This window comes from Jatropha curcas, chromosome 6 (assembly GCF_041381405.1).
Source record: "Jatropha curcas cultivar XTBG-Jc1 chromosome 6, XTBG_Jcur_1.0, whole genome shotgun sequence".
Classification (NCBI taxonomy): Eukaryota; Viridiplantae; Streptophyta; class Magnoliopsida; order Malpighiales; family Euphorbiaceae; genus Jatropha; species Jatropha curcas.
Genome location: NC_143156.1, coordinates 29,812,516 through 29,824,744, shown reverse-complemented (window position 1 = coordinate 29,824,744; position 12,229 = coordinate 29,812,516). Strand labels below are relative to the sequence as shown.

The 12,229-nt window shown below is 34.8% G+C and overlaps 2 protein-coding genes across 2 annotated transcripts; one reads left to right on the top strand and one right to left on the bottom strand.

The window, feature by feature from the left end:
• LOC105648750 (Homeodomain-like superfamily protein) lies at positions 1–1,894 on the top strand. The gene is made up of 5 exons (XM_012235242.3): positions 1–551; positions 670–746; positions 848–884; positions 989–1,091; positions 1,189–1,894. The coding sequence occupies exons 1-5, from the start codon at positions 242–244 to the stop codon at positions 1,763–1,765; spliced, it is 1,104 nt and encodes a 367-aa protein (XP_012090632.1). The 5' UTR covers positions 1–241; the 3' UTR covers positions 1,766–1,894.
• A 2,601-nt stretch (positions 1,895–4,495) lies between these two features.
• On the bottom strand, positions 4,496–11,734 carry LOC105648758 (SGNH hydrolase-type esterase superfamily protein). Its single transcript, XM_089723318.1, has 4 exons — positions 11,201–11,734; positions 5,742–5,828; positions 5,313–5,589; positions 4,496–4,689 (listed from the first exon to the last, which is right to left on the bottom strand). The coding sequence occupies exons 1-4, from the start codon at positions 11,732–11,734 to the stop codon at positions 4,496–4,498; spliced, it is 1,092 nt and encodes a 363-aa protein (XP_089579444.1).
• Positions 11,735–12,229: the final 495 nt, after the last annotated feature.

The following is a 12,229-nucleotide window of genomic DNA, read 5'->3' as shown; positions in this document are numbered from 1 at the left end:
TCAATTCCAAGTGTTGTTTACATTTCTGCTTTATTTTTTTTTTCTCTTAATAAAAAGAATTATTTCAAGACTTCATTTCTTTCTTTAGGTGAGAGAGAGAGAGAGAATGAATTAATAAACTGAAACATCAAGAAGGTCATTTCTAATTCACAGCCTAGATGCCACTAAAATTCCTAATCCCTATTCTTGTTTCTTGAAGTCTTTCTTGGTAGGGGAAGACAGCTAAGGAAGAAAGAAAAATATGAAGGGAATTGTCAGTGATTGTACTCTTGAAGGTTCTGATAAGTTAAGCTTTTCTCACAAGAAAAGCCACGAAGATGATGATTCTGATGAAGAAGTTAACAAGAAAAATTGTTGTAAGCAAAGAAATGAAGAAATTATTAGTACAAGCAACAGCTCAGTTGATGAAGAGAGTGAAAAGAAAGAAAAGGATAGTGCTACAACGAGATCTGTCCGGCAATATATCCGGTCAAAGATGCCTAGGCTCCGGTGGACGCCCGATCTCCATCTTTGCTTTGTTCATGCAGTTGAAAGACTAGGAGGGCAAGAGAGTGAGTTCTTATTGATTAATTATCAGTCTTTCTTTCTGTTAATTAATTGGTTGGTGTCTTTTAATTTTACTTATTAATGATCTACCAGTAATGGTATTAATTCATCTTTTTTATTTAGGGGCAACACCTAAGTTGGTTCTTCAATTGATGAACATCAAAGGCCTTAGCATAGCTCATGTGAAAAGCCATCTTCAGGTAAATAAATACACTTCAATCTATATGGAAATTTCACAATCTTAGTTTTTTGTTTTGGGTCTAAACTCATGATCTTCTTCTTCTTCTTCTTCTTCTTTTAGATGTATAGAAGCAAGAAGATTGATGATGCTAATCAAGGTGATCCTTATGATACAAATTACAACAAAATTAGGGTTTCTTTCATTTGTGTGCTTGTCATCTTCTTCTCTCTAACTTCAATTAGGAATGATTTTTGATTATAGGGCAACGGCTTTTATTTGAAGGAGATGATCACAATATATTCAACCTTAGCCAGCTTTCTATGCTACAAGGTTTCAATCAAAAGCCTAATTTTACCAATTTAAGGTATGAGAAAATTTTAATTATTAATTAATTCCTTAATCCCATTTTTACCATTAAAATTGAGCTTCAAAATGGTTATTTTAATTTCATTATATTATAGATATAGAGATGTTTCTTGGAGAGGTCATGAACATCACCAGATTTACAATCCATATATGGGAGTAGGAGGAAACACACTCACTAGAAGCAAACAAGGATTTTCAGACTCAGCCGTAGATAATAGATTAATTAATCATCATTTTCCTTCTCTCAATGGACAAAACTTCATTAGTAAAATTCATCAATCTTCTAATGAGCTCAAGTCGTTTCACAGACCGAGCTCATTAGAATCGAGTAACTTGATATCCAAGTTACGAGAAAGAGGAAAAGATCAAGATCAAGAACGAGAACAAGAAGATTGTTTCAAGAACGACACCTTACCAATTCAAGGAATGGAAAACAATTTGCTGAAAAGGAAGAATAATTTTGATTTGAATTGTAAGTTGGACTTGAACTTGTCCTTGAAAGTAGCAAGAAAGGAAAATAATAGTATGGAAGGAGATGAAGTTGATAGTAGTTTATCTCTTTCTTTATCTTCTTCTTCATCTTCAAAGCTTAGTTGTGGGTTCAAAGAAGAGCAGGATGAAAGTAATAGGAAGGTTGCAAGAAGGGCAAGTACTCTAGATCTGACTTTATGAATGAGACAATATTCTAAGTGAGATCTTGAGGTACTTGTCTGAGAGCAATGCTAGATTAATATGATCTTGTCATGCACATTGTACCAGAAACACCAGGTAATTAATTATTAATATATTTTTTATCTTTAATTTTTTCCTTTTGTTTTTTTCATAATCTGGCTAAATAAGAACTGCCTAAATCAATTATTTAAATCTCATGAATTAGTCAATTTTATGCATAATATTAAGCATATCTTTCTAGTTTGATTCCGAGACAGCAATCCCACTAGCTAGATCAAGAGGTCGAGTCGTGGAGTAAGTACATCGGGGAGGGATATTAGAAATATAATTCTTGTTGTTTTAGCATTGCAAGATTATATATATATGGTATAGTGGGTTATGTGTATTGTTTTCAGAGTTGAATAGATAGAGGAGCTTTCTTAATCTTGATTAGTAACTAGCTAGGTGCCCGGTAAAACAGGATTAGAAAAAGTTAAAACAAGATCTTGAAATAATCAAATAATTTGATTCGAAATCATTTTATTATGTTATCTCTGCAGCTATATTAGTAGTAAACGACAAACACTTGTCCATATTCTTACAATACTGGATACTGAACAAGTGTACGTTAAAAAGTTGTTATTTGAATTGTGTTTTATCCAGGGATTATCTAGGAGATTAATTATAGCATATAATAATTGCTTTTGCTTTCCAAGAAGATGCAGAGATGAGAGACCCAATTAATAAAAAAAATTAATTTAATTAACCAATATATATATATATATATATATAGTAGATTGAGAGATTAGAGCTACGTCTATTATGTTAATGGCAATAAGGCAATATTAAATAAATGAAATATAATGAAATAGAGTCTTGCTTTGAAATCTTTGAAATTTTTTATATAAACCGAAGCATGGAACGAATACATTGCAAAGAAGTTTCGGGAGCTATGGAGAGACTTTTCAAAGGTTATGGAGAGAACTTTAAATTTATACTGATTATAGGTTGAGAACGCTATTGAGTTAAATTTTCTGTTGTTTCTCAGTAACTTAATAGAACGAATGGCCGGTAATTGATTGACTACAGTTTGAAATTCTACTTGGAGAGATTTAATATATTTCAAATCCTTTAGTTATCTATAGTGGAAGTTTTTGCATTATAAATTTTATGAAGCTTCTTACATTCTAATATGAAAAGGCAATCATGGACATGAATGATTAATGGAGGAAAACGCAAACCTCATATACAGGTAAACTTAAACTAGCTATAAAGACAGTGCATGCACGTGTGCCAACAGATATGCAAACTATGTCTACACTTTTGCACGTGCACTTGATTGCTTTTTCATTTACAATCTCATGACAATATCATGAACGATAACTTTGTACCAGAGTATTACCAGTAAATGCTAGAGAAACGAACATGTTTTTAGGTTATCAATTACATAAAAACTTGGATTGCAAGCTAATAATATTTGAATAATAACATTTTCTTAAGGATAGTTTCCATAACTTTTTAAGTTGAGAGTAATATTTAGCATTTCAAATGTTAATATGCACTTCAATAAATTGGAAAATAAATATATCTAAATTTAATAATTAATTCTTGTGATGCACAAATCTTTTGGATCAAATTATTTTAATATATTTCCTTTTAGTTTATTAAATTAGGATTTATTCGGCAAAATTAATTTTTTTAGTTGCTGTTGATTATTTTAGCAAGAAGGTGTTAGTTGTTTGAGTAAATTTTCATAAAACAGTAAAAATTAAACATTATTTAAGTTAATTTTTTTATAAAATATTACATTAATCTTTAAAATTTAATTCAAGCATTATATTATCGAACAACGTTTTAGCGTTTTAATTGACTATTTAAACAGCGGTTGCTGAACACAGCTTTAGTGAATCACTAATTGAGCCAAATCACTCTTTCATTTCTAATAAAGAAGTTTAATTAATGGGATTGAAAACCCAAATCTTGCTTTAGGAGATTGGTCTAAACAAATCTATCATTTCCTCTATTTTGCATGCAATGGAGATTTTACTAATACACATCAAGTCATTGAGGGTCTTTTTATTCTTTTACTAGAGCATTGAAAAGGAAAATTTTCAACTCATATTTAATTTATAGAAAAATATTTATCGAGAATAATTAAACTTCGAGATGAAATTAGTCTCATACCTAATAAATGATAGAAGGAAAAGGTATAGCTGGTCTAGGAGTCTTAGGAAAATTAGGAAAAATTTTCAATTTGATCATGTAATTTTTTATTAATTGTATTGGTAGACAATACTGTTTTTTTTTTTTTTTTTAAAGATCAGAAAAACTAGAAAAAATATTGTATACAGCTTAGCTTAACCTCATCAAAATTTATTGTGTACCCAAATCTACAAAGGGCCACCTGCCTAAAATTTGACATATAATACCTAACTCAACCAATATAACAATATCAAAATATCACCTAACATAATGAGCAAGAAGGACTTGGATTTTATGCAACAACTCACATATATATATATATATATTTCTCTAAGCAGATCCGATGATAAACGATTTCGATTCAAGAAAGAATATAAATTTATATATATAGTTTCTTCAAACTCTTAAACATGCATTAATACATCATTTTTCATAAATCTCATGTCAATAAACAAGGCCATTTTATTTTATTCATATCATCTTAATTTACTGAAGAAGAAATTTACCTTTGGGATTCTTTTACATATTATTATTTGATTTATAGTTTTCTTAATAACCAAGAACATGCGGAATCACAGTCTCTTGAGCTATATTGGCAAGATTAGAATATACTTGTAGTGTTGGATGAACAGCATCCCAAAAAACATACTTTGATGCATCAGGACATGTTGTTGTCACATTACATGAAAGTCCGAATTCAAAGAGCCCACTCCCGCAACAACCTTTTAGTGTTTGTTCATATCCTTCAACAAAAACAAATTATATAAAGAATTTTTAATTTGTTTGTTAGAGTTAATATCCAAAAAAAAAAAAAAAATCTACAAAAAATGTCCTTTGAAATTATGCAGATTCGATTAATCCATGCTCGATTCAGATAAACAATATTAACAGTCATGATTTCAAGTTTTCAACCTTCAACTTTTCAAATAAAGGAAAGTCATAATTCATTCACATATTGATATAAGTAGCGATTTCAAGTTTTGAACCTTTAATTTCTTAAATTTCAGGTTTTAAATCTTTAACTTTTCAAATAAAAGTTTCTGATCTGTCCACCTATTCATATAAGTGTTATTAACAATTTCGATTTTAGGTTTTGAATCTATCCATGCTCTTTAAGTAAATATCATTTGATCCTTCGTCTATTAATTTTAGATTTTGAGTCTATCCATATTTTTTTAAATAAATATTATTTAATCCGTCCATCCATTAATATAATGTAATGTTTTTTTAGTATAATCAGGAAGCTATTAATACAACGCTTCTCATACATCGAACTTCTGATCTACCTAATGGCACAACCAACACTTTGTTGGTACAGTTTAATGTTTTTTGATAGTATTTTTTAAAAAAAAAAACAATTTCTTACCGTATTTAGCTGGGTTGTTAATCATATCCAACAAAGTACTATACGTGTCATAATAAGCAACCTTGACATTCTGAAGATCTTGATTTTCCAATCTTGAAGCTAAACCCTGAAGCTTTATATTAAAGGCAACACTATCCATATTCTGTTGTTCGACACACATACGTTGAGACGTGGCATTGCTTGATTGGTTGCTACTGAGTGTCACTTGTATCGGCAAACACCCCACCGGTTCTAGGCTCGTCAACGCAAACCTCCGCCCTCCTTTATTGTACAGTCTCTATAATATTTCAAGTTATAATAATTCAGTAATTAAGAGCTTCGTTGCATTTTTATTTTCTAATATGGATATGTTAAGTTTTTCCTCGATTTATAATTAATAAAAATAAATTTTTCGCCGACGAAAAATAGATAAATAAGCCAAATATTTACTTTAATAGCATTTTCCAAATTTTGGAGCAGGAAATCTTGGTAACTGGAAATTGTAAACTCAGGTGTTCTTAAAGGAGAGTCATAGATGTGTTGGGTCCCGGCAATAAGATTACGAGAAAAATAACACAGCGGAAAAATAAAAATATGACACAGATATTTACGTGGTTCACCCTTTAACTGTTAGGGCTACGTCCACGGGACAAAAACCGAATAATTCTTCCACTATTAAAAATAGTAGGCTTACAAAGAGAGTAATACAAAATAGTGGCACTCACACAGTGTTTCCCAAATTATCCTCACTATTCTCTTGACCCGAGTTTTAGAACCCAATTCTAAAACTCAAATTCTCTCAAAAAAAACTCTCTTCGCTCTTTTTGGTCTGTGTGTTATGAAGCGTTGTGCCATCTCCTATTTATAGGAGGGATGGACGCGGGATTAGGAGAGGTGGACGCGTTAATTACGCGTCCACCGAAAAACGGATCACCTACCAAGAAGAAAATTCTTATTTCCTTATTTCCATTTTCAACTACGTGTGGGTCCTACCACGTTTTCTTTTTTTTTTTTGTTTCAAAAGTGGGTCCCATTGAGTGGGCACCGCACAACAAATCTCCCCCTGCACACTCAAGTGGGGACGTTAGCCATACCAGCTATCTTTCTGCAAGTGACAAGTTTCTCCGTAGGTAAAGCTTTAGTCATCATATCAGCGCCATTATCATCAGTGTGAATCTTTTCAATCTGAAATAACTTCATCTCCAGCGCATCGCGTATCCAATGATACCTCACATCAATGTGCTTTGACCTTGAATGAAAGGTCGAATTCTTGCTGAGATGTATCGCGCTTTGACTATCACATAGCAGAATGTACTTCTCTTGTTCTACACCCAATTCTTGTAGGAATTTCTTCATCCATAAGAGTTCTTTGCTAGCTTCTGTAATGGCGATATATTCCGCCTCAGTGGATGAGAGTGCAACGCATTTTTGCAATTTTGATTGCCAAGAAACTGCTGCTCCTGCAAAAGTCATCAGATATCCAGAAGTTGATTTGCGCGAATCAACATCACCACCCATATCTGCATCTGTGTAACCATCTAACACAGGTCTATTATCACCAAAACATAAGCACATTTTGGAAGTGCCCTTAAGATACCTGAGAATCCACTTCACTGCATTCCAGTGTTCTTTACCTGGATTTGAAAGAAATCGGCTAACAACACCAACAGCATGAGCAATATCTGGTCTTGTGCATACCATGGCGTACATCAAGCTGCCAACGGCGGATGCATAAGGAATTTTCTTCAGTTCTTCTTTTTCTTTCTCACTTGAAGGACATTGACTAAGACTTAATTTGAAATGACCTGCAAGCGGAGTAGAAACTGGTTTTGCATTGCTCATATTGAATCTGCTGAGAACTTTCTCGATGTACTTCTCTTGAGACAGCCACAACTTTCTCTTTTTCCTGTCTCTGGAGATCTTCATTCCGAGTATCTGTTTTGCCGATCCCAAATCCTTCATGGCAAAGGATTTTCCAAGTTCCTTTTTCAAGCTCTCAATTTTCTTAGCATCTTGGCCCACAATAAGCATATCATCCACATATAACAAGAGAATAATAAAGTCGCCTTCTATGAACTTTTTCACAAATACACAGTGATCAGAAGTAGTTTTCTCATACCCGTGATTTACCATGAAAGAGTCAAACTTTTTGTACCATTGTCTTGGAGCTTGTTTGAGGCCATACAAGCTTTTCTGCAATTTACACACCAAGTGTTCTTTGCCTTTGACTCTGAACCCTTCTGGTTGCTCCATATAAATTTCCTCCTCTAAGTCACCATGGAGGAAAGCGGTCTTTACATCAAGTTGCTCGATCTCCAAATTCAGGCTAGCTGCTAAACCGAGCACAACTCTGATAGAAGACATCTTGACTACGGGTGAGAAAATTTCTTCAAAGTCAACTCCTTTCTTCTGACCGAATCCCTTCACAACCAGTCTCGCCTTGTACCTTGGCTGTGAGTTGTTCTGTTCAGTCTTCAACTTGAACACCCATTTGTTCTTCAATGCTTTCTTACCTTGAGGCAGTTTCACCAACTCATAAGTCTGGTTCTCATGTAAGGACTCCATCTCATCTTGCATGGCTTTCAGCCACTCATTCTTTTTACAATCTTCCATTGCCTCCTGGTAGTTCTCTGGTTCTCCCCCTTGAGTCAACAAGTCATATTCATTAGGAGAATATCTTTGGGAAGGTATCCTGCCTCTCGCAGATCTTCTCAATTGAGGCAGTTCTTCTATTGGAGCTGGTTCAGCATCATTCTGAACAGGTTCATCATCATCTTCTTCATCATTTTGTGGTTCTATATGAGGTTCTGCATCAAGACTAACAGGAAACTCATTGATAGACTTTGGCTTTTCATTTTTCTCAAAGTCTTCAATGGTTTGGTCTTCCAGGAATACTACATCTCTGCTTCTGATGAGCTTCTTTTCAACTGGATCCCATAATCTGTACCCAAAATCATCATTTCCATAACCCAAGAAGATACACTGTTTTGACTTCGAATCAAGCTTGGATCTTTCATCTTTTGGAACATGAGCAAAAGCCCTGCAGCCAAATATTCTAAGATGATCGTAAGAAATATTTTTCCTTGACCACACCTTTTCTGGAACATCTCCTTTGAGGGAGGTTGAAGGTGAAAGGTTGATCAAGTAAACTGCAGTATTCATTGCTTCAGCCCAAAAGGTTTTAGGAAGTTTAGCATGAGAGAGCATGCATCGAACCCTTTCAACAATGGTCCTGTTCATTCTCTCTGCAACTCCATTCTGCTGTGGAGTTTTGGGAACTGTCTTCTGAAGTCTGATGCCGTGTTCTGAGCAATACTTCACAAATGGACCTCTGTACTCACCACCATTATCAGCTCTAACACATTTTAGCTTTCTTCCCGTTTGTCTTTCAACACTAACATGAAAGACTTTAAACATATCCAGCACCTGGTCTTTTGACTTTATTGGGAAAGCCCACACCTTTCTAGAATGGTCATCAATAAAGCTAACATAATATAAGCAGCCACTCAAAGATTTGTCACCCATTGAGCAAACATCAGTGTGTATCAATTCTAGAATACCAGGTTTTCTAGATGGAGAAGGAGATCTTTGAAAGGAAACTCTATGTTGTTTACCAGACAAACAATCAGTGCATATTTTCAGAGGCAAACCTTTCAAAGATAGCATTTTCTTCTTAGTGAGAGTCTCCATTCCTTTCTCACTCAAATGCCCAAGTCGTTTGTGCCATAACTCAGCAGATGAATCTTCAACTGCATTCACTACTCCTGTGCAAACTTTAGCCTGGGTGTAGTAGAGGGAGTTGAACTTTCTTCCTCGACCGAACACCAAGTTGCCTTTGGAAAGCTTCCACGTTCTGTTGACAAACAAATTTGCATAGCCCAATTCATCTAGACAGTGAACTGAGATCAGATTGAAGTTTGCTGTAGGAGTGTATCTCACATCTTCCAACCAGAGATCATATCCAGCATTGGTTTTGATGCATACTGTTCCAATGCCGCAATTTTCCACATATGTGCCATTCAAAGTCTTGACATGGCCGTAATCTCCGAGGGTAAGTGATGAGAAATATTCCTTATTTGAAGAAATATGATAAGAACATGCAGAGTCAATAATCCATAAAGATTGTTGACTAGTGGAACACTCACTAAGACCAGCATGAGAAATCAGCGCACTACCATCACCAAGTGCGTCAGCATCAATAGCTACTGAAGCTACCTCCGTATCGTCTTTTTCTTCATCACTTTCTTTGGCTCGTTCCTTCTTCCACTTTCTACAATGCCTTTGGATGTGACCGGGCTTGCCACAATGATAGCAAGTGACACCTTTTCTTGACTTGGATCTTCTCCGTGAATTGTCACGTTTGTCTGGATTTTGGGGGTATCTTGTTCTGCTTCTCCCCCTCCTTTCTGTAACTGTAACGAGTGCATCTGAGTTGCTACTCGTAGCATTCTCCTTACGTCTGGTTTCTTCATTCAGAATGCTTTCCTTGACTGTGGTTAAGGTCAGATTCCCCTCCGACACATTACTGAGCGTAACAGTCAGTGTCTCCCAACTGTCTGGCAAGGAACTCAATAAGAATAGTGCCTGCACCTGGTCGTCAAACACTATCTTTGACGTCGTCAGTTGGTTCACTATTTCTTGAAATTTGCCCAAGTGATCTGAAGCACTTTCGCCATCTTTGTACTTTAGATTTACAAGCTTTTTAATTAAAAAGGCTTTGTTCTGGGCATTCTTCCGCTCGTACATGTCCTCCAACTTCTTCCAAATTGAATAGGCATCTTTCTCATGAGCGATATGATTTATGACGCTCATTTCAACAGACTGCCTAATAGTTGCGACTGCTTTTCTGTTAATTGACTTCCAATCGCTTTCATTTATTGAAGCTGGCCTGACCCCCTTCAACTCAATCGTTTCAAACAGATCTTTACAGCATAGAAGATCTTCCATTAATATCTTCCATACTGCATAGTTTGATGAGTTGAGTCTAACCATTGTGCCTGTTGTTCTGTCGTCCATTTTTAACTTGTGCAGAATATTATCACCAGCAAAACCGTATACGTGAATAGTAGTATACGTGAATAGTGACCGTATAATTGAATAGTAACAGTATACGTAAACAGTACCTGTATGCGTGAATAGTAACTGTATATGTGAATAGTACTATGCGTGAATAGTGCTGGGCTTATTTGAAACAGACTCAGCAACAGTAACGCCAATAGTACTATTCACCATCAACTTTGAGTTACTATTTTACTATTCATCACTAAGTCGATTCTGCAACGTCTTTTCGAACGGACTGCACTAATGGACTCGGCGTAATTTTCTCGTCGTCGTGGTATATTTATTTTTAAAATATATCCACGGATCCGGTAAACCTTCGGCTCTGATACCACTTGTTGGGTCCCGGCAATAAGATTACGAGAAAAATAACACAGCGGAAAAATAAAAATATGACACAGATATTTACGTGGTTCACCCTTTAACTGTTAGGGCTACGTCCACGGGACAAAAACCGAATAATTCTTCCACTATTAAAAATAGTAGGCTTACAAAGAGAGTAATACAAAATAGTTGCACTCACACAGTGTTTCCCAAATTATCCTCACTATTCTCTTGACCCGAGTTTTAGAACCCAATTCTAAAACTCAAATTCTCTCAAAAAAAACTCTCTTCGCTCTTTTTGGTCTGTGTGTTATGAAGCGTTGTGCCATCTCCTATTTATAGGAGGGATGGACGCGGGATTAGGAGAGGTGGACGCGTTAATTACGCGTCCACCGAAAAACGGATCACCTACCAAGAAGAAAATTCTTATTTCCTTATTTCCATTTTCAACTACGTGTGGGTCCTACCACATTTTCTTTTTTTGTTTCAAAAGTGGGTCCCATTGAGTGGGCACCGCACAACAAGATGTTATACACCACATCATTAGTACCTGCGCTAAAGAAAAATAAAGCATTTGTCACTATAAATTTAGCCCTTGCTTGACCAACCAATCTTTCTATCCGTTCCAATGCTTGATCAAATAAATCCAATTGAATTGACAAATTGAGTGCTTTAGCATTTTGTGCCGTTAAAGGATCTAGTCCGGAGCCGGCCGACCCGAAACTAACTCCGGTTAGTAGCTCATTATCTGCAATCACTTTAAAATAAGCTTGTAAGGTATCTTTGAGGCGTAATGAAGATATTATAAAATCAATTGGTAATTTTCCATTAGAGAACCGCCCGGTGGGTATATGGAAAGGAAAATTTCTACCATATGGTGGGAAATTGGCACGATTAGTAGTATGAAGATAGTTGTTATTGCCTGTATCGATTGTTGAATCTCCGAATCCGAAAATTGCAGTAATATTATTTGAAGAAGGTGAAGTAGCCATTAAAGATGGCAAAGAAAGGAAGGTGAAAATGGTAAGTATCATTGTTTTTTTGGCTGGTTTAGGCTCCATATTTTTATTGTTAATGTGATGTTCTTAGGTTTTAGTGAATAGAACTAAGAGAGACGGATATATAAGTAGGTGCTTGATGCTTTCAGGCTTAAATTGAAATGCGTCATATTTAATTTCAAAATGAATTAATGCTAAAAAAAAAAAAATACCATATTAATAACCCATAAATCTTTTGATTTAAAAAAAAATCTAAATTCCATTTATGTGTCAACATTTTGGTTATATATATATATAACTTGCACATCATAATATTTTCACCCATTTATATAGATGGGACTTGGTAGTAAAACTATTAAGAATGTTTTACTTAGTTGATTCAAAATAAGTAACGCTCGGTCAAAAATTCACTTCATTATATAATTAATTCTCGAGATTCTCGCTTGGTATTAAGTCCTGAGATTCTTGTTCGACATTTATTTCATTGTATCTTACCTAAGATAACTACGAATAATATAAATACTTATACTCAATCTCAGCAAGAATAGTACCATTTAT

Coding starts and splice junctions, on each gene's coding strand:
- LOC105648750 (XM_012235242.3), top strand. CDS start 242: ATGAAGGGAATTGTCAGTGATTGTACTCTTGAAGGTTCTGATAAGTTA. Junction 552..669: donor AAGACTAGGAGGGCAAGAGA/GTGAGTTCTTAT, acceptor TTTTTTATTTAG/GGGCAACACCTAAGTTGGTT. Junction 747..847: donor ATGTGAAAAGCCATCTTCAG/GTAAATAAATAC, acceptor TTCTTCTTTTAG/ATGTATAGAAGCAAGAAGAT.
- LOC105648758 (XM_089723318.1), bottom strand. CDS start 11,734: ATGGAGCCTAAACCAGCCAAAAAAACAATGATACTTACCATTTTCACC. Junction 5,590..5,741: donor ATTTGGAAAATGCTATTAAA/GTAAATATTTGG, acceptor GAAATATTATAG/AGACTGTACAATAAAGGAGG. Junction 4,690..5,312: donor TAACAACCCAGCTAAATACG/GTAAGAAATTGT, acceptor TTTTTGTTGAAG/GATATGAACAAACACTAAAA.